The 27200-nt window shown below is 40.2% G+C and overlaps 1 protein-coding gene across 1 annotated transcript; it reads right to left on the bottom strand.

The window, feature by feature from the left end:
• Nucleotides 1-27200, bottom strand: fam83c (family with sequence similarity 83 member C). Its single transcript, XM_074637156.1, has 5 exons — nucleotides 26099-27200; nucleotides 19589-19756; nucleotides 15529-15653; nucleotides 6807-7043; nucleotides 1-5772 (listed from the first exon to the last, which is right to left on the bottom strand). The coding sequence occupies exons 1-5, from the start codon at nucleotides 26618-26620 to the stop codon at nucleotides 4938-4940; spliced, it is 1887 nt and encodes a 628-aa protein (XP_074493257.1). The 5' UTR covers nucleotides 26621-27200; the 3' UTR covers nucleotides 1-4937.

The raw sequence follows: 27200 nt of genomic DNA, 5'->3' as shown, positions 1-27200 counted from the left end.
TTAACTTCAACTTTTTGTTTTAATTAAATCCTCAAGTGTTCATCTTACAAATCAAGACTAACTTTTAAACACAGAAAGTTCACATTCTCCAGTAAACAACACATTGTAAAAATAAAATAACATAAACAAATCTGTTTAAGAAGTGTTTCTTTAAACCCAAATTCCTGACAGTCAGTTCATGTATTATATACAACATAATATACATTAGTCAGACAAACATGAGACATAGATGAATCGATGTCTGCAAATTGTCCGGCTGATTGTAGTAAAGACAAAAAAGAAATATCAACTGAAATGAAGAGTAAACAAAAACACACACAAAATGAAAACACATATTAAAATAATTGATCACTGTCAGTAATTATTGCTTCGATGACAACAGTAAAAATCCGTTTTCGATGGCTGCTGCGTTGCTGCTCCACGCTGAGGAGGAATGATTTAGCCCTGTCGTGCTGTGACGAACAACTACTGTATATCAGCACAATTCATCACAAAAAGAAACTAAAACATTACACAAATAATACAATTAGTATTAACTGTATTTAATTTGTTTTAATTAACAGTCTATATACAAATCTACATATCTGAAAAAAATGTTTGTTGTAAAAAATTTACAATATGAGGAAAATATCCTCCGTCATGAAGAAACACATTTTAAGGGCATGACAGCGCTGTAAAATTTAAACGCTGATTCATTCAACAGATATGACAAACAGCATCTTCTCAGAACTGTCATCTGCTGTTGAACAACATGTTCCTGCACCTACGTCGCTTCAAAAAACATCTTCAGTTTCTACATTTACATCTAATTTCCCAGAATTGTAATGAGAGACAGCACCAGGAATATCATACCTACAACAAGCTTTATTCCCGTAGTGACAGCGGTTTCTAATAGGCAATTGTGCACCTTTATTAACACTTAGTCACTACAGATACTATGTTTGTCTATAATGTGATTGTAAACCTTAAGGCAGGATGATCAAGGCACGTGTTATACACTATTATACAGGAGTGTTACAGGAATAATCAAAGCTAAGCAAAACTGTTAGCATCAGAAGAAAGAAAGAAAAGGATGGAGAGGTTTTCGTTACAGTCAGGGCTGGATTAAACCACTGCGTCTTTACACATATTACAGCCCAGTTGAACAGCAGTTCATGAAATAGTCACAAAATGTAATGTATTGATCCGTTTACATAGGCACAAATTTCAATTTTTTTTTAAAAGCGATCTAAGTACTTTTTGTCTTTACTTAAGTTACGACACTTCCGGTTTTATTTTAACCCAAACCACAATGTTTTCCTAAACCTAACTAAGTAGATTTGTTGCCTAATCCTAACCAAATCAATCTATTCCTAAACCTAACTAGGTAGTTTTATTTTGAAAAGACTGGAGCGGAAATTGACACGTATCACAAATAATACTTTGTTGAAAGTCGTGCTGAGTTGAGCTGAAAAAAAGGGAAATTTGTGTCTATGTACACGGCTCCAATTGATTACATTTCGTGACTATTTCACAAACTGCCACGAGACTGTGTTGCATATTAACAGATTCAAAATACTGTATGTACTCAATATACTCTATTGTGTCTCGATTGTATACAATGTATATATCCTTGGTGTTTGTTTTGACTATTAGGTCAAAATCGTAATTAGTTTTATTAATTTTTCTGCAGTGTTAGTTTCCCCAGCATTAGTCATGAATTTTAAACCCGTTCTAACTCCAAGTTGTCAAATACTTTTATTGACAGTATGTAACGAAACAAGCTTTCAACTAACTCAAATGTAAACCCACCCGCAGCGTTATTCAACAGTCGGAGCAAGTGACGTAGTATTAATAGCGTGAGTCCGCTAAGGTAGGGTGGAAGACTTTCAGCCAGGAGACCGATGTTTGTGTCCTGTGTGAAACTAAAAGTAACGTTGACTTATTTTGTCAAGTCAGTCTTTAGTCCAGTGAGTCACTAATCACTTGAGTCGCTAGTCAGTGAAGTTAACATCGACCGTTTCCTAACCCTAACTAAGTGGTTGTGTTGCCTAAACCTAACTTCCTGTGAAAACAGAAGTTCATTTTGAAAGGACACTAAGCATGTTACAAGCATATATTACATGCCGTCCCTGGTCCGTCCAAAAAAAACGCAAGAGGGGTACCCCGTGCGTCGGTTTCCACAGCCGAGGGGCACTGACCAAGCAGCGGTATTTGACGAGTTGGGAGTGAGAATGTGTTGGAATTTTTGATTCTGACTGACGATGTAGTTCCTGGTAATGTGATTGGTGCAGCATCTGCGTGGGCGGCCACTAAAAATATGCAGTCGTGTTTCTCCCGCTGACTTTACATTGGATACTGATGCCACACACATAAAAAACTGCTTTTCTATGCTCAGGAAAAGTTTTATATATATAAAACATCCATGGACTAAAACGCCATAATACAAAGGATAAGAATTGACCTTTTTTTGTATTTTGATGTGTCCTGTTTTACAGGCGTCACTATCATGATGGTTGAAGGGGATTTTGTTGTTGTTGCAGTACCCAAAGTGGCCACCGGGATTTAACATTGGCAGCCAGGCTGAGTGGCAACACCGTATCCAGCTCTCCATTGAAGTAACACTAGCTAGACTTCGTTCCTTTCTATAATGTGGGATGAACACAACACTGAGGGGCAAATTCACTAAAAGGATTGCGCGGCTTTTGCGGGCGCTAAACCTGCACAAATAAAAGAAACCGTGTAATTCTCAAAGCACCTGCAAACCTCGAAACGCACAATGCATCTTTGTGCACATATTTAAATCAGGTAATATGCGGACAATGGGCGCAAAATTGGCCCCTTTCTAAGCAAATCAGCCTCATTGAAAAAAGTCCAATTCACAAAGATCAGCGCTAACAGCCACAGGCAGTTACAGTGAAATTAGCGTCTTCAGAGAGATGGTGGTAACTGAATGCCTCTGTACCTCATCGTCAAGACCTGTAGCTCGCGGTCTGAATATTCAATTTTTATTTTTCTCATTGTCTTTTATATTTTGCCACATGGATAATTGCAATCAGATGCAAAAAAAAGGAAAATTGCACTCAGCTGCAAAACTTTATGGGCGTGTTTACGCTGTAATATCATTAGCGCAATATCTTTTGTGAATCGGACCTTGAGATGGGGCAGATAGCGGTTGCAAGCAATGCATTATTCATGGTGCTATCAGCGGCCGCAATCCATTCTTTGAGAATTCGCCTGTGACTGTGCATGAGCTGCCCATGACTCAGCAGTTGTGTAAATAACATGAACCAAAAGTAACCTCTAGTGGGAATCACTGCTAATGTTAGCATGCTAACCTTAATTTCTAACTTTCATTTTCTGAGTGAAACACAAGCATAACAGCAATCTTTAAAAGGGACAGATGTCTTAAACAGTGCGTAACCAACGCACTGTTTGGTTACGCACTCTTAGAAACTCTGCCCTTCAGATGTCAGTCAATTGTTGCCATGGGAAACGTCCACCCAGAGGCCGGAGGCTTAGACGCTGTTTCTACATTATGTCCAAAAAAGGTTTCATCCTCTTGAAAAATGGAAAGTTAGATGCAGAGTCATAGTCAATATTTCCTTACATAAAAAGAAGAATTCAAATTTCAGTTTGACTTTAAGATTCTCGTTAAATAAGAGTAGTATACAATTGTGTGGAAAAATCCTCATTTAAGTCCCTGGAGTGTACTAAAGAAAAGGCAGTGGAGGGCTCCAATGATAATGTTCTAGTCTTACTGCTCCGTTTAATATTTGTGTTGAGGCCAAGCCTTCACATTTCCTTTTAAACAGAAGATGATCTGCTCTCAGGCTTCAGTATAAAGTTCAGCTGCCATTTGTCTTTTTAAAATGTGACAGATCTTCTGTTAGGACACTGGTTTATTTAAAACTAGGGCTGTCAAAGTCAACGTGTCAATAACGCGTTTGTTTTAACGCCACTAATTTCTTAGTGCATTAACGCAACTTGCGATTTCGGAGGTTGTAACAGGCTCAGTTTCAAAGCTGGAGTGAAGATACTGGTATCATATGAAACTAGAAAAACATAAGGAGTCCATTGGTACCAATATTGGTCTAATCCATTGGTATTATTCTAGCTTGTGAGGAAGGAGGCTAAATAGAGTCTCCCCTTTACAGACATGCCCACTTCAGTTTGCCATGTTATAATTGGAGTATATTTTTTATGCTAAATGCAGTACCTGTGAGGGTTTCTGGACAATATTTGTCATTGTTTTGTGTTGTTAATTGATTTTCCAATAATAAATATATACATACATTTGCATAAAGCAAGCTTATTTGCCCACTCCCATGTTGATAAGAGTATTAAATACTTGACAAATCTCCCTTTAAGGTGCATTCTGACCAGATAAAAAACATGGGGTTAATTTGTTATTAATCGCGATTAACTATGGATGATCATGTGATAAATCGCAATTAAACATTTGAATCGATTGACAGCCCTATTTAAAACCTTTGTCAGACTACTTTTAGCCACAACCTTGTTTTTTAATTTTGAAAACAAGACGACTCGGGTAGCAATTGTTGCAGAAATGAATTGACGGGTGATTCTCACAGATCAATTTTATGGTATAGTTTTTTTTTCATGTGTGTAAACTACGACCCCACAAAGAGTCACGTAGCCACTGTGCTTATAAAGGCTCCTCACATGATAAAAGAGGCAATATGGTTTCAAGAATCACAGAGGAAAACTCTGTGTAGACGGTGAAGGAGCCTGTGAGCCAACATGGCTGTAAGGGCTCGATTTTCACCAGGAATCACTGAAGTGTGGAAGAAGACGGAGGACTGACCACTTTATAAAAACAACCAGAGTCCATGGAGACTTTTCGTCGTGGGTTGTAATAATGTAATAGGAGACAGAGTTTGGAAGAGAGAGTTAAACATAAAATTAGTCAGATGAAATCAATCTGAACTCCCAGTTTAATTTGAAGTCTTAAGCTCAAAGCGGCTGTACACCTGCTTGGATTTCATCTTGTTGTAATGGTTCACCAGGTCCAGCTTGCTGTGGCCCAGCGTCATTCGCTTCTGGTCCTGCCGGTTCATCAACACGGTCGGAGAGAGCGGAGGCGGTGGGCTCTGCTGGCTCTCCGGCTCACTTTGAGAGAGGTCCGGTCCTCCCCACGGCGCGGTGCCAAGAGGGGATGGCGACCTCCGGAAGTTGTAGGTGTCTTTGTTGGAGGTGGGCAGGAAGAGGTCCGAGAGTTTGTTGAGGAATGGGCTGGCGGGAGTCCTCTGCTTGGGGGTGAGTTTACTGTCATTGATCGGGGAGGGCGTCTGGGTCCTGGGGATGTGGTTTGAGTTGGCGGCGCCAGGGACGAGCCCGGCGCTGTGGAACATGCTCGGTTTGTGGTCGTACAACCCCAACGCCTGGAACTTGGAGGAGGCGCCGCCTATATTTGACCGCATGACGTCCGCCGGGTTGGGCTTGCTCCAGTCGATGCCTTTTGGCGTACCGTAGGGCGGCGGAGGTCGCTCCATAGCTGGGCTGTGATTGGTTCCTCCGTTAGCAGAGACTCGTGATCCCGATGTGACGTGACTCTGAGGTGTCGGGGTTTGTCCTCCTGATCGGTCTCCACCTCCTCCTCCTCTCCTCTCAGGGCTGAGGTGAGGATTGTTGTTGGTCTCCTTTTTGTCGTGAGTTTGGGTGACCTTGTAGACCGTGTTAGGGGTCATCCCTGGCGCGGCCTTCACACTGGACACGCTGCTACTTGATTGGCTGCTGGAGTTTTCAGAGCACACCCTGTCCCTCTGCCTGCTGAAGGAGGGAGGGGAAGTAAAGGTTAGCATACAACAGGCTTTTTAAATCAAGGTCAAGATAATCTATTAATCCACAGATTAGATAGAAACTGTGCATTTTTTACTGTATAAGAACAAACAAAAGGTAAAAATAAACCAGTTTCTATAAAGAAAAAACTGCTTAAAATAACATTAAACATCACAGTTATTACTGGAGCCTGATTCAGCGGCTCCAGAATGAGTTTTGAAGTTGGGGGGCCAGCCTTGGATGATATAGACTGATAGTCTTTCCCACAGGATTTTGAGACTGTGGTGGGTGACCTTGAACCCTCTAGGGGGGTTCGAGTTTTGCTTCCTTTTAAGAACATTTTAAACATTCTAAAATTAAATGCATCAATCTGGAGCACTTTGAGAGCAAAATTATGAGGCTAGATCCAAGAAAAACTTGGTGCTCTTGTAAAAAGTTTAATCATAAAGGTTGATGGCAAAAAGTCACACAGCATAAGGATGGTAAACGAGACGGGGTGCCTCAGATTTCGCCGCGCTACTCCTCTCACAGCGTTGCCAACACCTGTACAAAAAATACATCAAAACGGGCGGAATGATCGGTAATGGTGTGCTATGGCTTTTTTAAGAGATTCGCCCTGCGGTTTTCGTAGAAAATCTTTTTTTTACCCTATTCAACTGTAGAGTCTCCCCTTAAATATTGTTATCTTTAAAAATCCAACATTTGCTCCGATTTCACTCAATTACTCACACCAAGTCAACCACTCAGAAACATGAATAAACCTGAGAAGTTTTTGTCTTGATCTGCGCTGAAATGATTCGTCAATTAATCATTAGTCGATCAACATAAAATAATACAAATAATTTTCTGACGCAGAAATACAAAACAGTAAAAATATTAGTCATTTAATCAAGAAAGTAATCTTTTGACCGAAACATGTCGCAGGCCTTGCAGAGTCCTAGATTCAAATACTTTACAAGTTGTGACCCTTGAAAAAGTAAACGAACAAAAATAATCTGCTAGGTACCACGACTCCAGCTTCATACCTGTCAGAGAGTAAATCCAGCCCCATGACGGGGCCGAGCCCCATGCCCATGCCGGGGGGCATCATGGCTTGGAATGACGGGTAGTAGGGCATCCCCTCCTCCTCCGGGTTGAAGAAGCAGTCAATGATCTGCGAGTCGGCGTACAGACAGCGGAACTCCCGGTCGAAGCTGTCGGTGATGCGACCTGAGAAATGCATCATCATGTTGCTGTGCACCTGAGCCGACAGCCAGGTGAAACTGGAGAGGAGACACAATATGAGAGCGTGAAACCAGTGAGCTGGACAGTAGATGACCTGGGAGATTTAAGTAAAACAGTGTTTTTAAAGCTGAAGTAGAAAGGTTGGAGCAAATATGATAAAAAAAAGTTATTTTTATAAAACGGTCACTATATCGTGACAGTAGTGCATGAGAGAGGTAATCTGAAAAAAATCATGTTCCTCTGTGTCCTCCGGTGCTCCTAATGGCATCTGCAAGATTTCACAGAACGGAGGAAAACAACCAATCAGAACCGAGCTGGAGGAGATAGTCTTTTTGGGCCCAATGGCATCACGTGACAGACACGGAAGTTGTAGTACCGCCGTTTGGCTACGAAAATTGGGATCACCGACCGGCATTCTTCATGAGGGCTTGCACACAACACCCTGTGTGATACAGGAAGTAAGGTACAGCTCCCCGAGTGAAACACCACATTCTCAGGGAGTTCCCTGCATAACTATGTACACTGTATACTGGGTAGGAATAATGTTCATCATGTGTGTGTTTTTAAAAGCGTGCAGGTAGTCACTATTAACAAAATCACGATTATGAAATCTGGAAATTATGAAACACAAGATGTGACTTAGAACCTATCAGCTGTCTTTGTGTAAATGATCTCGTCCACCTCCAGCTGATAAACCGGCAGATCACCCTCAACTATTTCCTGGACGACGATGAGTCACTACAGTGACTGAGTTTATCGGCTTATCAGCCAGCAGCAGACGACAGGTGCATGGACACCGAAGACGTCTGGCTGAGCAGCATAAATAATGCTTTCACAGCTGAACAGAGGACACAGGCCCAGAGGTGTGAGCGTAGAAACGTCTGACTTCTAGTGAATGCAACGTTTTACACAGCAGGCCTGAGAGACATGGTATAAAAAGACAAATGACCAATGGAAATAACCAAATATTTTATATTTAGAATAAGGATGAGGGAATCGTCAACAGACTGGATCTGTAGTGATGTCTGGAGCACCAGGTTTAGAACTTTTTGGACATTTAATGCCTTTATTAGCAGTCCTGCATTAAAACAACACAGGTTTGGTGTGGAGGCGTGTTGTTTAAGGTACCAGTGAGACAGTGGAATATGATCAAGGAAGTCCAGTTTGAGTAACAGATTAAAGCGTTTAAGACAGCGTTTAACAACTCTGTAAAGTTATCACCACGGCAACCGTTTTATCTTTCGCCTATAGCGACATAAACAGTTGAAATATGGTGTTCGAGCTATCGGTATCAGGACTGAAAAAGTTGGATTGGTACATCCCTAGTTCGACTGCAGCAACTAACATTTCGACACAAAGCATGTTGTCATCACTAGATCTCCAGATTAACAAGCTGTCAGAAGAAAATAAATGTAAAGGTTATACAAGTATAAGAAAAACGGCCATGCGAACGTCTCCGAACGACCCATGAGAACTTTCGCCTACATGCAGCCTGGAGGAGCATGTTTCAGTTCTCAAAAGAAGGAAGGGCCAAGGCACTCTTCTAGCAAAACGTTTAAAAGCCTTTAATCAAATGGCCATTTCATTGTGAAATACTAAAAACATAGACAATGCTGGCACATATTAAGATGACTAACACGATCACAAGTATCGGCACAAACAGCCTTCTTCAGGGTGTAGCCTTCAGCACACAGTTTCCCTTTTAGTAAACATGAGATGATTGCAAACAACTGATACTCTAATTGCAAGCACCTGAGCAAGAAGCCAATAAACTCACAGGTAAAGAATGCAAGGTATAACCACTGGGTGACTCAACAGGATGTCTAGAAGGAAAATAAGGAAAACAAATTAAGAAAATAATATAGATGAAAGAAATACAATAATATATATACCATTTACAAAAAAGGCACTAGGCCACATGCATCAGAGCAACTACAAAAAAGGACTGAAATCAATTTCCTCATTTATTCCTGGATAGGCTGTGGCCTGCATTGGATTATCGCCACCTCGAATGCTCTTTTTGATCTCATGCGAGTGTTGTCTACATCAGCAGCGTTTCTGCAGCGGAAATAATGTTAATAATAATCCACAATTAAAAGCAGGCATTTTATTCATTCATGGAGCGGCGCAAGTCACTACATTTCCTACAACACTGTCCTGCAAATATTTCAGAATAAAAGCCTTGTGTTGACAGATGAAGGAATTCTGTCCAAATAAAAAATAAAAAGCTTGAGGGCTTTTATTTTGAAACCGAAGCAGAAAGTGTTGATATAAAAATATAGCTTTACTTTTTCTTCAATGTCAATGACATATTTTAAAGATACAGACATTGAAACTGTAGTAATGTTGCATGTATGATGTCAATATACTGTCAGAACATTTTTACTGTCTGTTGTTGTCGTTGTGAACAACGCGAGGCTCGCAGTAAAAATAGGCGAGACATCAAATCTCTAGAAGAGACGCAGCTGACACGCAATCAAGCAGCGCCTGAGCCGCTAATTGCATACTGCTCAGAGACTCTGTCTTTCAGTTGTCTTTTTGTCCGGACTATGTAAAAGCAACCACAGGTACAAGTTAATGAATGTTTTGATATCATACACCTTATGAGTCGTAAAGTCACTGAATTGCTTACATGCCTTTATATTGGCCCAATGGTTGCAAAAGCCACATTTGTAAGTACCCTTCAATGCTCGGTGAAGCCAAGTTTTTATATTATTATTGGCAGGGAGATGGCTAGGCACCAGCCTGTCCCATAGTGTAGGGGCCCCCTTGAAACTGGTCTTAGGAAGGGCTGGAAAAACTTCTATAAGAAAAGGGTCACTTTTTATGAGATTTCAGTTTGAATATATTATCCTTTTTATGGAATTGGCTAGAGAGCTGTATCCCGTGACAAAGTAAACCTGCTCTTGTCCTAAAGATGTATCACAGAAAACGTTGTTTTTGAAAGGCTAAACAGCAACAAATATGGATTGAAGCAGAATATTTCGTTAGATTTTGCTACTAAGTAGCAAAGAAATTTATATTTTTAAATAGTTTTATATACAGACTTTAATATAAATTATCCAGCAAGTGTGTTATTACGATTTTAGTTATACATGAGCAATTCTAATTTTGACAACTTCAGAGCAGACGAATCCTGGCGAATCCCCTGTGATCTTTGGGACCCCAGGTTGGGAACCGCTGCCCTAATCCACTTTCATTTACAGAGGGTTTTAAACAACATAATGAACACCAAATATGAAAGGGCTCCGTAGAAACGATAACACACGCAGAGCAAAATGAATGAATACAAATTAGGCAGTTAAAGAACAGGCCTACATCCATTTCTGCATTAAGTCATTCTGAGGCCATTTAAGGCGTGCTGCCATCTGGGCGACGCACGCTGAGCCACTGAGCGTGTTTAACAGCAGCCACAAAGAACCTGCAGGACAGCTTTCCTCGGTGATAAATCACTCACTGCTCCAGGTAAATTCCTGGTATGTTCTGAGGAGGGACTGGTCAGAGCACGCCCTCAACACACGCAAATCATAAAGTTTGTTTTCATCACGAAGAGAAGTGAGTTGTCTTTCAGGCCTGAATTATGAGGTTGCGTTCGAAACACGGAAGTCATATAAAATGATATGTGGGTCATATTTTCCAAATCAGTCATCAAGATAAGCTCTGTTGTTTCCTGTAGCAGTTGAAGTGGCAATAGATAAGTGTTTTTCCCGGTAGCAATCGGTAGCTATCCCCAGTTATCAAAGAGGATCAATGCAAGTTCTTTACAGTTACTATCCCCAGTAGAGGAAATGGCAGACGGTGGAACAACTGAAGTAACTGTGGAAAACAAAATGGAATGTGTCCTATCTTTTTAGTTTTCTGAGAAAAACAGAAAGCGATCCAGTTGTCTTTGCGACAGCGGCACCAACAATAATACAACTTGGAAACGCTAGGGCGGGTTTAAAAAGTAGAATAGTTGTCTGTTTCCACTTTTTGGCATGTCATGTTAGCTTGTCGGGAAGCAAGCTAAATAACACTCCAAACCTCAAGATATGTGAATGAAATTGGGTTCTATGGGTACCCACGAGTCTCCCCTTTACAGACATGCCCACTTTATGATAATCAGATACAATTTGGGGCAAGTCATAGTCAAGTCAGCACACTGACACACTGACAGCTGTTGTTGCCTGTTGGGCTTGAGTTTGCCATGTTATGATTTGAGCATATTTTTTATGCTAAATGCAGTACCTGTGAGGGTTTCTGGACAATATTTGTCATTGTTTGGTGTTGTTAATTGTTTTCCAATAATACATATATACAGTACATACATTTGCATAAAGCAGCATATTTGCCCACTCCCATGTTGATAAGAATATTAAATAATTGACAGATCTCCCTTTAAGGTACATTTTGAACAGATAAAAAAATGTGCGATTAATTTGTGATTTGAATTGACTGACAGCCCTATTATCACTATTATTATTTATTTTATTATTATTATTATTATTATTAGCTTCAACTTATGGGTGCCCACAGGAGGAGTTATTATTAACAAATACATTACACCTTTTACTTACTCATTTTACAACTATATTACAGTGTGTTATAAACCATTTATTACATGTTAATGTAGTGCTTGTAAACACTAAATATGAAGGGCTAAAGTGAAGCTTTACCCAAAGAGTACGCCTGCCATGTATGTACAGTATGTATTATATCTGTAAAAATATGAAGATATGTTACCCTTTCTTTTGGATTAACAGATAACAGCTGGCATTATCGACTAAATATCAGTGAATCACTGTTTATTATTTGCTTCTCAAACAAACTGGAGCGGGCACTCCCCGGGTATCAAAGCGTAAACCATTATTTTCACGGGTTTTAATATCAGTTTTGAGGACGTTTGAAGATAGGAGAGAGGGAAAGGTGTGCTCGGGTGATAAGACAACATTTGCCTCGAATGAGCGACTTGGCACCTCTCCGAGGGACCTCGCCCTTCATTCCACAGCCAGCAGGTGTGATGCCTGTCAGCCCAGCCTGCATGCCTGACTCTACCCATACCCATTGCCACACACCTGAAACCAAACTTAGCCTATGAGTAAAAACACTCCGCTGCAGCCATCGGGGTCACATCTGAGATTATGTGTCAATAGAAAATAATATAATATTAAGAAAACAACCTGATTGGACAGAATTTGACATAACAAGGACGGAGAGAAATCAGGAAATGACTCGTGGAAGTTAAACAACGGACAGTGGTGCACAGAGAGGCGACTGGATAAAGATGTGACACGCCTGAATCAGGTGACTGATGGTACAAAGATGAAAGAATGTGTGAACTCGATGGTGATGAATGATATGAACTCTAAAATATTTGTCTGGAAATTTTAAACGTCATAGTGGATTAAGCTGTCAATTGGTCTATTAATTATAGAGATCATTGCTAAAGAAACACCACCTGACTGCTCTAGAGTAACGCTGGAAACACACCGAGCAGTGCGGCTCGCCGCAATAATTATTCTCTTCTACGGCTAGGAGGTGTGTTCATGTGTTTCAGACGGGAAGAAATTCTTTGTAACCTAGGTCAACATGTCACAAGAGTCACAGGATCTGTTTACTGATTGGTTGCGGGTGTTCCAAAAGTTAAACTATCCCCAACTTTTGGTTTGGCCGCACTTCGCCGCAGAATCAAACAGTCGCTGCTCGATGAGCTCAGGAGTGGCCATCGCAGCGTGTGGGGAAAAAAATGGATTCACATATGTATCGTGTTTTTTTTTTTTTTTACGATTTTGAAATAATTTTATGAATCAATATATTTGCTTCATTTGAGTCTATGTGGAGGTAGAAGGAAGTTACCGCTTTTATTGTTGTAGTCTGAGTAACGTGACGTCATATCCATTCCATATCCGGCACCAAAACAAACTGCAGCGAACCAAAACGACAAAGCAGAAAATGGCGGACGGTCTACGTTGATACGACCTGCACCCTCACATTTTAAATCCAACGTGGTAAACACTACACATACAGTAAAGTATGGAAACACTTTGGGTTTCACACATTGACAGGAAAAGCAGAACTAGACATCATGGCTAAAGCTGCATGCTAACTCTGTCATGGACAGGAAACGTTATCGTATTGCGGTAACGTGCGGTCAAGCCAGCCGTCACGCTCATCTCTGTGGTCAAATCGGCCGACGCTACAACTGTAGAGCACCCATATACTGACATTTATGCTAAATGCATTCAAACGGCCCCGATGGAGCTGACCATGGATGTATAAAGAGAACGTAGCTGACGGGAGTTAGTGGAAGTATACACGCGTGACTTTTATGTTCATCGGTAATATAAAACATTACATGTCCCTTATAAATTAAAAAGAAAATACCACTAATTTGTGAGTGAAATGTCTTTATTCTATGATTTTTGGGTTGCTGGAATTTTTTTTAGAAATAATGCCTGACAATGACTGATATATGTATTTGACTTCAGGATATCTCTGACTACATACATGCTGAAAATCAAACATTTTTAGTGTATTAATTTAGATTTTGTCCACGGTAAAGGTCCCTAGAAGTGTATGATTCAACTTTTTCCCATGGTCTAGTGTTAAAGAAGTTAAAAATCGCAATAAATCGTAATATCGAATCACAATACTTGGAAAATCACAATACATATCGAATCGGCACCCAAGTATCGTGATAGTATCGAATCCGGAGCTAAGTGAATCGTCCCAGCCCTAATAGACATTGCATGGCAGCTTGCCGCACTTCGCCGCTGCTCTCCCATCTTTCTAATATTCATATCTAAATCATCATATCTAAAGCTGTTTCTAAAGCTGTTTAAACATACTTCTCCCTCCTCTATGAAATCATATAGTAATACCATGCAATGTTTGTTGGTCAGCAACAGTGACCATTTAGATGCAGCCAGAAAGCACAGATGGGCTCCACAAACCTCCACAAGAAACTCCAGAAGTTCACACATAAGACAAGTGAAGAGTCGATCTTAAACTGTCAAATAGTAAATGTGATTTGTGAAGTGCTTTCATAAAGATAACAACAAACTAATAGTCTCCTATTAATGAGAATAGCCTTATGCTGTGTTCAAACCAAGAGCGAAGCAAATTTTTGCCTTGCTTTTCTCTCGTGAGTTGGACGGCTGGTATCATTTGTGTTTTGTACATGTTGTTGAAGTCCCAGATATGTCAGAAAACCAAACGCCGTCATATCTGGGTTCATAACATCACCCGGTGTCGAGCTGTTTTCACATACAGTGCCATTGCACTGACTGTATCTAGCAAGCCATGCCTCGCTGCAGCTGTATGAACCCAAAAATAAACAGACACAGGTCTGCTGGTTAGAAGTCCGGTGTTTCACTTCCACATCCATCCACCATAAGTGGTCTTTCTTGCTTTTTATATTACGTCACTAACTCTTATCGTAGCATTTATACGTGGATGTGTTTACATTGCAGTCAGTACAGGATACATGATGTACAAATAACATACGGACACAATGGAGCAAAGTCTGAGCTAATAAAAGCTGCAACAATTAGTCAATCAATGGATTAGTTGATTGACAAACTATTTTAACTATTAGCAAATAATCATTTAAGTCAATTTTCAAGCAAAAATACTTCACATTTTTTGGTTCCAGCTGTTTAAAATGCTTTTGTTTGTCATATGATGATAAAAAAGAGCAATATGAATATATCTCCCTGGGCTGTGGTAAATTATAACGAGCATTTTTCACTAGTTTGACATTTGTTTTGACAAAGTGATTCATCATTAAAAAAAAAAAAAAATCAGCAGATTATTTGATGATTAAAATGACCATTAGTTGCAGCTTAAAAGGCAGGAGTACAAGTAGATGAGAATGACATTAAATCATATTGCTAAAAGTTTGCTCTCACTAAACATGCACCTGCAGTCCCTGTTGTTCAGAGCCAACCTTCTCATTTACTTGATGAGCGTGGCTGTAATTACAGGTATTACTCAGGTATTCTCATAACTGTTGCAAATACCACCAACAACTCCTCGCTATGAGCAGCCACTGCGCTGCACAACACGAGCATTGTTACGCAGTTTATCGACACACAGACTCAGCTGGCTTCCTCCTGAAACCCGCTGGTTGTCCTGCTTATCAGGAAGGATGCAAAGTAAATGTCACAATGCTGATCGTCAGCAGTCCACAGACTCGCTCGTTGTAAGACACCTATTTTTATGTTCATATATGTGTTGTGTTGCCTGTGATTACGAGTCCACCTACACATCTTCTAACAGCTATATGTCATCAATCTGTGATCCTTTTTTCCTTCCAGGCTTCTTCCACGCCTTCTTAAAACGCTGCAGCATTGTGCAAATTATAAACGTCATGACAGTTACACTGACAAACACCACTTCCCCATCGCCATGTGCCTTTTAAAAGGGGCACTCCAATTTAGTATTGCATTTTGCTAAAGTTGAAAGAGGGGGGCACAAAAGAAGTGTGTGAAAAGGTTAAGCACATGCTTAATGATTGTTAGCGTGTGTGTGTTTGTTGCTAACCTGTACGACCCGGCGATGACCTCTTCACAGTCAATGATCATAAACTTCTCCAGGACCTGACCGGTGAATTTCTTGCCGCTCTTGGTGCAGTACGTGTCCCCACACATGCTGCGAATACGCATGTTCTGCACACAAACACACAATTTACCATTAGAGAGACAAATGCACACATGGAAGCTTATAGAAGAAACACAGTATTTAAGTTGTATAAGGATAATAAGAAATTAGAAAATCAATTTGTATTTGGCAGCATGATTCTGATCAAAATACCAACTCTCGTGCAGTATTCTAAAATCGACACCGTCTTCTGGACAACAGCAAGAAAATATGCATCACAATAATTATGAAAACTACTTATACTACAACACAAAGATGCATCAGAACCATCAGACAGAAACATCAGACAGTTGCATTAAGTTCATTTTAGTCATCTATTTTCATTTTGGTTACAGTAACATTCTGATATTTAACTCTGAATGCATTCAGGTTAAGGCATCATAACAAACAACTGACAATCTGTAGATTATCTGTAGTTTTTTGTGTGTATTGATACCACAGGAGTAAATGTCAAATATTCTCAGCGGTTACCGCTGATAACGGCGTCCGCCCACTCACAGTGGCGGGACCGTATTGTCGTGGAAGCGTGATTGGCTGCAAGCAAAACAGTCATCTTTTAATAAATCTGCGCAAAAAAAGGAACGATTGCAGGTATCGTTTCAATGGAGAAATTTCCTACTTGGTAATGGGTTGTTTCGATCGATAATTTAAAGCTAACTAACATGTTATGGACAAAACCCATTATTTGATAAAACAATTGGCAGTAGTAAAAATTGTTAGTTGCAGCCCTAATTACAAGCTTGGGAAACAGGTAAGTAAGCATCCACAAACTGAGCTCTAAGCAGCCTGATCTCACAGAGTTCAGTGAAATGAATGCTTAATGATATTTGGAAATGCATTTGCAAATGAGCTCCGTGCATAACAAGTTTAAGAATTATTCAACATGAAAGGATTTTTTTTTGGAGGAAACAAAACTTGAAATAGTCAGTCGTTTAAAAAATAGCGAGGTGGGAAGTGAGTGTGTGAAGGTCAGAACAACAGATGGAGAAGTTTCTGTCCTCCACTCCAACAGCGTTCTCGATATTTCTTATGCAAACATCCTGGGGTTTTGCATGTACAGTATATTTCCTGTCATTCAGTCAGCATTTGGTTGCAGTTAATTTTGGTGCACTATTAAAATCAACATGCAGAGAGACTTCAGATTTGCATGTGACAGATGATTCATCACTGCTAACGTGTCATCTGCCAAGAACACTACTGTTGTGTGGTGATGCTGTGAGAGTAGACTCTCTCTCTCTCACAGGCACACAACAGCCACAAAGGAGAATACAGGGAACAATGGGAGATGCGACTTCAGTTATTCTTGGGTGATATATATTCTCTTGCCCCCTCATCCACAGGGACTCGGTTTGTTGCTCAAGGACGCTTCAGCAGAGCACACGCCTCGCAGCTACACTGCCATGTTTGTTTTTTACAACAGTAAAAGAAGCAGGCAAACAAGAGGATACTACATGTCCCACTCTGACCCACACTGTGAAATCTTCTCTAACACTCCAGTGTGACTTCTAGAAGTTGAGTGTAGAGACAGCTTTACTGCTGAGGTTGCAAAATACTCTTTAATGGAACAGACAGGTGCTTTTATACTGAGTTAAAACTCTGTTAGCAAATGGGCTATCTTGAATTGGTAGTAGGAAATATGACAACAACACTAATGGTACGTGTCCACAGGATCTGTCCTTTCCACGCTTCCTATTCCTGCATTCACACCAAATCAGGCGTTGTGGCGAAAACGCCAGTCTTCCCATTCATTTGAATGCGGGTAGTGTGTTTAGGCTGCGACGGTGGGAACTAGGGATGTGACGGATGGCATTTTCCCATCGGTTAATAAACTTGTGACAACACCGGTGTTACCGATTACACCGGGAATTTTACAAGAAAAGATGACAATATGTGCAGGGCGCTTACTTTGATCTTTACCGCCGGGTGGCGGTGTGTCTGGCCTCTCCAGTCCAGCTTTTGCTGCCGGGCTACAGGTTTCCACCTGGCGCCGCTACGCCGCGCACACCGGCTGTGACCGCTCTGTCCTCCTCGCGGCAATTGCTTCATTAACATTATGGTTCCCTTGTAGCATTGGGTTTAAATCTGAAATATTACCAAATAGGCGCTTTTGCTTTTCGCTTCAACAACAAATACTCCGCCATCGTCTTGTCTGTCAACTCTTTCTTGCCACGTGTGTGTGAAATCTGACTCCTGCTACTCTGAGCTGAGACGTATGGAGCAGACACATTCACTGTCAGTTTGTAGCGTCCGTCATCCGACTATCTATTGATAACACGGTGCTGATATGCCAAAAGTAACTAAATGGGCTTTATTTCTGTAAAAAACGCAAAACGACGGTAGGGCTGGTGGGCGTACGGTGGGTACGTAATGTAATCGGTGTGTGCCTGACCACCGTGTAACCCCAACTACCGCGACAAGCCTGGTGGGAACCGCAGGGGATGCTGAAGAAAAAAAAACACAGCATCCCTGTGGTGAAAAGTTGAAATAGAATCAACATTTTGAGAAACACAACCCGACATCACGCTGCGGTGGCCGATCATGTAACCGCTGATCAGATCAGAAAACGCCCACGGGAAGAACAGCAGCATGAACATACTGTACTTGGCAACCTTGAGACCTCAAAAATAGGGAGGCTTCTGAAAGCAAAGCAGAGTCAGGGGGTCCTCCCCTAGAAAAATGTGAGTTTCAGAGACTTTGTTTCCTGCATTCTGGTGACTTTTAAATAATGAAAATGGCATAATAATTAGGGGCGGACAAAGTTAACGTGATAATAACGCGCATTAACCCAACTTGCGATTTTAGGTTGTAGCGGGCTCAGTTTTCAAGCTAGTGAAGACACTGGCATCATACGAAACTACAAAACCCATGGAATATTATACTAGCTTGTCGTGAAGGAGGCTAAATAACGCTCCAAACATATGAACATTTTGGTGAGGAAAAACTGTCATGGCCATTATCAAAGGGGACCCTTGACCTCTGACCTCAAGATATATGAATGAAAATGGGTTCTATGGGTACCCACGAGTCTCCCCTTTATAGACATGCCCACTTTATGATAATCACATGCAGTTTGGGGCAAGTCATAGTCAAGTCAGCACACTGACACACTGACAGCTGTTGTTGCCTGTTGGGCTGCAGTTTGCCTTGTTATGATTTGAGCATATTTTTTAAACTAAATGCAGTACCTGTGAGGGTTTCTGGACAATATTTGTCATTGTTTTGTGTTGTTAATTGATTTACAATAATAAATATATACATACATTTGCATATTTGTCCACTCCCATGTTGATAAGAGTATCAGATATTTGACAAATCTCCCTTTAAGGTACATTTTGAACAGATAAAAAATGATATGGACAATCGTGCGATTAATCGCCATTAAATATTTTAATTGATTGACGGCCCTTTTTTTTTTTTTACTAATAATCACGTCTTAAAAACTGCGACCGTAATTTGGGAGAAAACATATTTCCCTTAAAACATTATTGATAATGCAGTTTGTTGTAGTTGTAGTTTTGCAGGTATTCAGTCATAAACCAAACTAGTAACTAAAGTAAAGGAATCGCCACAGTCGTGAATGTTTATCTGAACATAGCAATCAGTAAAATAATTATTGAAATTCTTCAGTCTGAAATGTATTATATTTATTCATGACCATGACATTCAGCCTGTGTGAAGGTCAGCTGGAGCTAAAGTGAAGGTTATTATGGTTTGGAAGGTCATATTTCCTGCTACTAACTAGTTAAAAAAGATGACATAATTTTAACATGCACTTCTCTGTTACCTCTTGCATACACTGCTCTTCAGCCTGAGGTTATTTAGCCAGGTATTTAACAGGTCTTTACTGTCTCTGCCCCCGAGGTTTAACTCAGTCAGTATGAACGCTGCATCCCTGTCTGTGTCTGAGTTCCCTGCATGATAAATTACTAAACTCAGTACTTACACTCATGTGAGAGCTCTGAATGTCGAGCGCAGAGCACATCTCTGTGAAGTAGTCGAGGTTTTTCTCGTCGAGCAGGATGTAGACGGGGACTCTGCGCTTGTTTGACGCCTCCATGAGATCACACAGCAGGTCCACGTCTGTAAACACGTCCATCACCAGCGCGATAACCTGAAGCAGCAGGGAAATAGGAGAGACGTTAGCACACAGTGTTTCATGAAGATTTCATGAGTGTGGGCCTCTTCATGGCCCGGCAAGGACGCCGTCAGGTTTACAGGTTTGATTAACATCAACGTTTCAGCAAAAACTCAGCCGATTAGACTGTTGTCAGGCTATTAAATAGGCATTATCAGTCGCTATGAGCCCCATAGATATGGGTCAATATGGGCCTACTACACCCACTAGTAGTTTTTATCATCTATTCTCATGATAGATCACCGAAAGAAGGTATAAAAAAACATAACAGCGACCGTAGTAATTGTGACAGGAGCAGAAGTGGAAGTCAGGTGCAGTAGTATAGACAGTGTTTTTTGCCTAAACCTAAAGTTGTAGTTTTATTTTACTTTTGTTTGTGTTCAAAACCTGACGTTTCATTCAGTTTTACAACATGTTAGACCGTGTTGCTTTTAAGTTTCATTTCACTTTCACTTTTACAACATAGTAGGCGTATTAGGCCCCTAATCTATGATGCTGACTGACAACGGCTATTTAATGGCCTGAAAACAGTCAACTCAAGTGCTGACTTCACTGTCAGATTACTTTTGAATACTGTGGAAACAGGAGCAAACCACTGGGGGGATATTTCCAGCTGATGAGAAAAAATGATTAGAAAATAATTAATAGATTCATTAATTAGTTGACTGATATAAGCAAAGCTGCCAAACATTCTCTGGTTCCAGCCTCTTAAAATGTGATGATTTGCAGCTTTTCTTGGTTTTACATCACTGCTGTGGTTTTAGAGTTTTGCTTGGACAAAACAGTTTGAAGACGTCAACAAGGGCTCTTTGGAATTGTGACAGACATATTCATAATTTTCTTGCATTTTATAGACTTAACAATTCATCAAAATTATAATTAATCAATAATTAAATTACTGTCCTGGTAATATTCATTGTTTTACATTTCATTCATTAATGTTTAAACCAAAATGCCTTTTAAAATCAGACCATGGGCGCAGAATGTCGTTTGGAAAAAGAAAAACAACCAACACAGTTTTTTTATTTGTTTGTTTTTTCAGTATGGCTGTAAATACATTAAAATGTTTAATCACAATTAATTGCAAATTTTTTATCTGTTCAAAATGTACCTTAACTCTTATCAACATGGGAGTGGGCAAATATGCTTGCATAACATGGCAAACTGAAGCCCAACAGGCAACAACAGCTGTTAGTATGTCAGTGTTTTGGGGGCATTTTCACCTTTATTGAATGTATGATAGGAAGAGGCAGACTGGAAATGGGAGGAGAGAGAGCGAGAGGGGTATGACATGTTCAATCCCCAGCTGGAATCGAACCAGTGACGTTGAGGTTATGTGACATGTGCTGTAATCATTTGGCTAACAAGGTGCTTCAGTCCACCATAGTTAAAATAATGGATGGGGGTTTAATTATAACTCTGTACAATGTATGTTTGGGTAAGGATTTATGACTCAATAATCTATGAATAGAAAGAAAAGATAATATAATTATAGCTTAATAAAAGATAATTATAGCTTCAAAAGCTAGAGGTTTAACCTGTTCTCGGGTCCCGGGGGAAATACTTTCTCTTCAGAACTTCAGTTGTTGAAGTTCCCATCAAGCACAGTGCGCACTCAAACGACCAAAAAGAAACTGTACAAATTAAAACTATTTTTTTTGGCCCCCTGGAGGGAACTGAAACTGTTGTTCTGGACAATAATTTAACATTGTCTCACTTTACAAATAAACTCTTTCACGTGCAGCTTGTGTTATGCAACATTAATATACACACACACACACACCCCCAACATGTGTTTGACTGCACATGTACAGACACATTCATGCCCACTGGCATTTGCACATGTGCATGCATATGAATAGCACATACTTAAAATGACTGAAAGCACTTCAGATGTAGTTTTACACCCTGATAGTGAACTCTTTAGTGACATTTTCTTCTCTTTTAAACAAGCAACAGAAAACAAATCTGCATTAATGAGCTGCAGATGAGTTGGAAATCTTTTTCTCTAAGCAATGACAGATTAGTTCAAACTAGAGCTGTCAAAGTTAACACGATAATAACGCGTTTAACAACACTAATTTCTTTAACGCAACTTCTTATTTTTAGGTTGTGGGCTCAGTTTTAAAGCTAGAGTGAAAATACTGACATTATATGAAACTACAAAACCTAAGGAATCCATTGGTACCAACCATGTCACACTAGCTCATTGTGATGGAGGTTAAATAATGCTCCAAACTTAAGCTAAATTTTGGCGAGGAAAAACTGTCATGGCCATTTACAAAGGGGTCCCTTGACCTCTGACCTCAAGATATGTGAATGAAAATGGGTTCTATGGGTACCCACGGATCTCCTCTTTACAGACATGCCCACTTTATGATAATCACATGCAGTTTGGGGCAAGTCAGTCAAGTCAGCACACTGACAGCTGTTGTTGCCTGTTGGGCTTGAGTTTGCCATGTTATGATTTAAGCATATTTTTCATGCTAAATGCAGTACCTGTGAGGGTTTCTGGACAATATTTGTCATTGTTTTGTGTTGTTAATTGATTTCCAATGATAAATATAGGTATATATTTGCATAAAGCAGCATATTTGCCTACTCCCATGTTGACAAGAGTATTAAATACGTGACAAATCTCCCTTTATGGTGCATTTTGAACAGCTAAAAAAGGTGCGATTAACTATGTAGAATCATGCGATCAATCGTGATTAATATTTCAATCAATTGACAGCCCTAGTTAAAACATATATTAGTGATGTATATTGTGTGCATAAAATACATATTTGTTCATCAGGTGAGTCCTGCATATTGTGAGGGCTACAAAATGATGGCTTCTCCATTGCAAAGACAAATTAAGCCCGTTTGACTTACTGTGAGTCTCCTTTACTGTTTACTGTCATTGCAACCTGATTAAAGAGAAGTTACCGTCAACGCTAGTTTATTGTTCTAATCTAGTTTATTGTTCTATTCTAGCAAATGGCACAGAGTGAACTTAAGATAAGTGCAATGAACAAATGTTCAGCTCTGCTAACAGCTGTTTATCAGCTGTATCTACTTGCTAGTGAATTGAATTCAGAGTGTCATTTGATCCTTCACCTGCTGACTCTGCACAATCATGTGAGAAAGAGCTCAATGTTGCTGCCTTGTCAAGAGACAACAGCTTCTCCAACTTGTTGTGTTTCTACATTTTATAGAATATTTCATGCAGGGATTGAACAGGTTTAAATGTCTTGTGTCCAACTGTTTTCATTTGTATTAGCAGACCCAGACATCATGCATATAAAGCAAGTCTGCTTTTACATAGAGAAGAAGGAAGTGTCTGTGGAGATGTGACTCATATACAGCATGTGCCAACAAACCAACTGTGTTTCTTTTTTAGCTGTTATGTGGTCAGTTTAGCGATCATGAGACAATTCAGCACATTCATTATAAACTCTATAATTCTAAGTCACAAGTCATGAACTAATGGTCGTACATTACAGATTCGATAACTAGTGAATTGCGTGAAATTGATTAGTTGCTTTCATTTTATTTTTACAGCATCCAAAGTGGCCGCCATGCCCATGGATGGATCAATGAATGGGCCTCCCGGGGCACAGGACCAGGGGCCCATGAGGTCAGAGGTCAGTAACAGCTGGGTCAAAGCCACTGTTTGAAGTGACTGTTAACATATCGTGTGGGACAGTCAAATGGCTACAGAGACACACAAAGCAATGACAGAAAGACACACAAAGCTGCTACACAGAGACGCAAACTACCACTAAGAGACGACTAAAGACACACAAAATGACTACCATGAGATGCAAACGACCACAATAAGACAGAAAATGACTACAGAAAGACGTGCAAAACAACTAGAAAGAGACAAAAAATGTCCACAAATACACAAAACGATTACAAATAGACGCAAAGTACCACAATAAGACACAAAATTATGACAAAGAGACGGAAACCACCACAATAAGACACAAAGCGGTTACAGAGAGACGTAAACTACCACAATAAGACACAAAGCGATTACAGAGAGACGGAAACTACCACAATAAGACACAAAACAACAACAGAGAGACGTGCAAAACAACTACAAAGATACACAAACTACCACATTAATATGCAAACGGACTACAGAATGACGTGTATAACAACTACAGAGAGACACTGAACATCCACAAAGACACAAAATGTTAACAAAAACATGCAAGTTACCACAATAAGACACTAAGGCAAACTACAAGAGACACAAAATGACTACAAAGAGATACAAAATGACTAAAAGGTGACAGAAAACAACTACACAAAGATCCAGCCGCATTTCGTGTCTCTTTCTGTCTGGATGTTTTGCTACTATGAGTGGGGGTTTGGAGGGCCTTTCAGACATCTGTGCCCGTGTGCCCATAGTCATGCCTCACACAGAGCCGGTGACTAGAGAGTGAAGCTTTTTCGATCTGTGAACCGAGGTCAGTTGCTAAGTGAGTGACAGAGCGGGCTGTCGGCCTCGGTGCTCAGAGATAAGAGCTGATCAAACATGACAGCAGGCAGGACAACGTGCCGCTTCAGGCCTGCTGCATTTGTTTGTAAGCAAACCAAGCGGAAACCACTGGAGGGAGAAATGAATGCATTCAGGTGGAAGGATGAAAAACAAAAAACACCCTACTAAGAGACCTGATGATTTCTTTGTCGTGTCATTTATCAGGAAACCAATGTTGTTGCTCATTTCCGACATGTGAAGACATAAATACTCAGCTTTGATTAATAACTGAATATGCAAGTATTTTCATTTCCAAAGTTTTAACTGCTGGACACAAGATGTCTCTTGCTTCACTGTAAAGTCCATTTTCAAAATTCATACGTGTTATTCCTATGGTCTAAGACAGTCCAAAATATATTAGTAAAATGAACAACTCTCTCCCAAACCCCAAAACTAGAGGGCTAAAACTCAAACTTGTGATGTCACAGGGTATAAAGTGTGGAGCTGCTCCATAGACAATGAATGGGAGAGATGACACAGAGCACCCAGAGGAACGTTCTGAGCATATGGGGACATTTTCTGTTTCACAACTGAGAACACTACAGTAGAATAAAGCTCATTTTGGTAGAAAAAAAAGAAAACAAACACAATCAGTCTCCCGTTCATTGTCTATTGAGCAGCTCCAGAATTTATACCCTATGACATCACAAGTTGAGACTTACTTCTCTTGTTTCTGGCATTGAGAGAGAGTAGCTCATGTTCACAAATATTGATTGAACTTTCCAAGGCCATAGAAATAACATACTGGAATTCTACATTTAGGTGGTGTACCCCCTTTAATCTGGCTATTTCTGCTCACAACATTTTGATTGATACATAATGACATATTTAACTCGTTAGATTTTGACTAAAAACCTATTTGGAGTCACTGAAAAAGTGTTGACATAATATGTAAAGGAGTGACAGAACATCCAGTGGATTGCATGTTGTGGATTTAAAGTACTACACAGTATATGACCCCCTGCAGCCCGAAGACCTGCAACTGGGAAAATCAGGTTAACCACATAACGCTCGGCTTGACTTTTATCCTACCATTGATTAACTTATTGACGAATGTGTGCATTTAGTGTCATGCCTTTGCACAGCCAATATGGACTTTCAATTAAGAAGATTGAATGGGAAATGCTCAACAAGGTCAGACAATTATTACATTAGTATAATGTCATATAAATGTCTGATTTCAGGTATAAATTCCTCCTTTAAACTTGTAAAACCTCCTCCATGAAGCTATTTATGAACATAAAACTAGTTCTCCAATATAACTTTATACTTATAGTCTCTTATTGTTCAATTAATATACACTGAAATATTATTCTCATGTTTAAAGTCCCATATTATAAATATATATTATGCTGATTGTTTTTGCTAATCATATTGCTTTGTATCCTATAGGAGCATGTTTGTAGTTTTTGTTTTTTCATTGCCTTGTTATTTTATTTTTATTATTTATTTATTTTATCCCTCAGGGTGGGGGTGGGTTTACTCCTTTGTAGTTGTGTCACTTACTTATTACATTGAAAATGTATAAAGAAAATATTTAAATTATAAACAAACAAACAAATAAATAAGTAAATGAATAAAGAAAATATTTAAATTATAAACAAACAAACAAACAAACAAATAAATGAATACATAAGTAAATAAATAAATAAATAAGTAAACAAACAAATAAATAAATAAATAAATAAACAAACAAACAAACAAACAAACAAACAAACAAACAAACAAACAAATAAATAAATAAGTAAATGAATAAATAAACATTATGAACCACAGTTCCTTCTCACCTTTTTGGCTTTGTTGATCAGGGACCTGATGAGGTCTTTGACATTATGAGACTTGTCCCTCTGGAAGTAGATCTGCGTCTCCGACGGTCCGTACCTCGACGGAGAGTCCGGCCAGCCGAGCTCCAGCATCGGCGGCTCCTCGTCGGACATCATCGGGAAGTAAGTCCCGGAGGTGAGCTCGGATACGGCGTCTACGTCTCCAAAGTCCCGGTCGTCGGGGACGCCGTTGCTCTCGGAGGAGCCGGAGCTGCTGCATGTTGTTTTGGCAGCGTGTGTGGTGATGTAGCGGATCTCCAGCGGGGACAGAAAGTTGAGCTCCCGCTCCTCGGTGAGCACCCGGCGGTACTCCTTCTCTCCGTGCTCCAGCAGCGCGTCCGTTGCTAGGCGAGCCGCCTCGTTGTGGCTGAGCTCCAGCGTGGAGACGTGACGCCACGGGTTCTTCACCTCCTCCAGCCGGGTAGCGAGCTTCCCAAGCGGCTTCCTGCCGGACGAGGCCGGCCTCAGGCCCTCCGAGCTGATCATGGTGCTGCTGGAGTCAGCCAGCAGCTCAGGGGATTATAAAACCCTCACTAACAAACAATCACTAATAGGGACACTAAATAGACTTAACTATTTACTACTATAATGGTTTTGTAGAAACATTATTGTATAAAGAATGAGACATTTATATAACCTACAAACAGGTGGATTGGAGCAGGAATAAACTACAGCAACTCAATAATCTACCATCAGGAGACAACATATACAGGAAAACTGTCTGTTGTGCTACTTTAAAACCTTAAATACTTATTTTAAGTCACACTAACTCACCACCGAGGCTCACACACACTATAAAGTCCTTATTAGTGATGTTTTAATAATTTCCCCTCAGGTTCGGTTTATAATCCAAATGATCCGGAGTTGTTTTCCCCTGCGAGGCGGTGAAATGGTCCTCGCTTCTCTAATTCCCTGTCATGTCAGACAGGATCTGCAGTCCCAGGAGCCTCTTCAGCTCCGCAGCAGACTCTTCTTCACTGTCACTTTGTGCGTGTGTGTGTGAGGTGTGTGTTTTCAGCTCACCTGTTGCTACCTGTCCTGTCATTGGTCTCCAACCTGGACAGGC

The sequence above is a fragment of the Sebastes fasciatus genome, chromosome 1 (genome assembly GCF_043250625.1).
Source record: "Sebastes fasciatus isolate fSebFas1 chromosome 1, fSebFas1.pri, whole genome shotgun sequence".
Classification (NCBI taxonomy): domain Eukaryota; kingdom Metazoa; phylum Chordata; class Actinopteri; order Perciformes; family Sebastidae; genus Sebastes; species Sebastes fasciatus.
Note: the sequence above shows the minus strand (reverse complement) of the source record. Positions and strands in the feature narration are given on the sequence as shown.

Bases quoted from the DNA above. Each gene is read 5' to 3' on its own strand.
- fam83c (XM_074637156.1), bottom strand. From the start codon at position 26,620: ATGATCAGCTCGGAGGGCCTGAGGCCGGCCTCGTCCGGCAGGAAGCCG. The intron at 19,757-26,098 runs GTGAGAAGGAAC...CTGCTGCTTCAG, and splicing joins TGATCAACAAAGCCAAAAAG to GTTATCGCGCTGGTGATGGA. The intron at 15,654-19,588 runs GTAAGTACTGAG...GTTTGTGTGCAG, and splicing joins TTCAGAGCTCTCACATGAGT to AACATGCGTATTCGCAGCAT.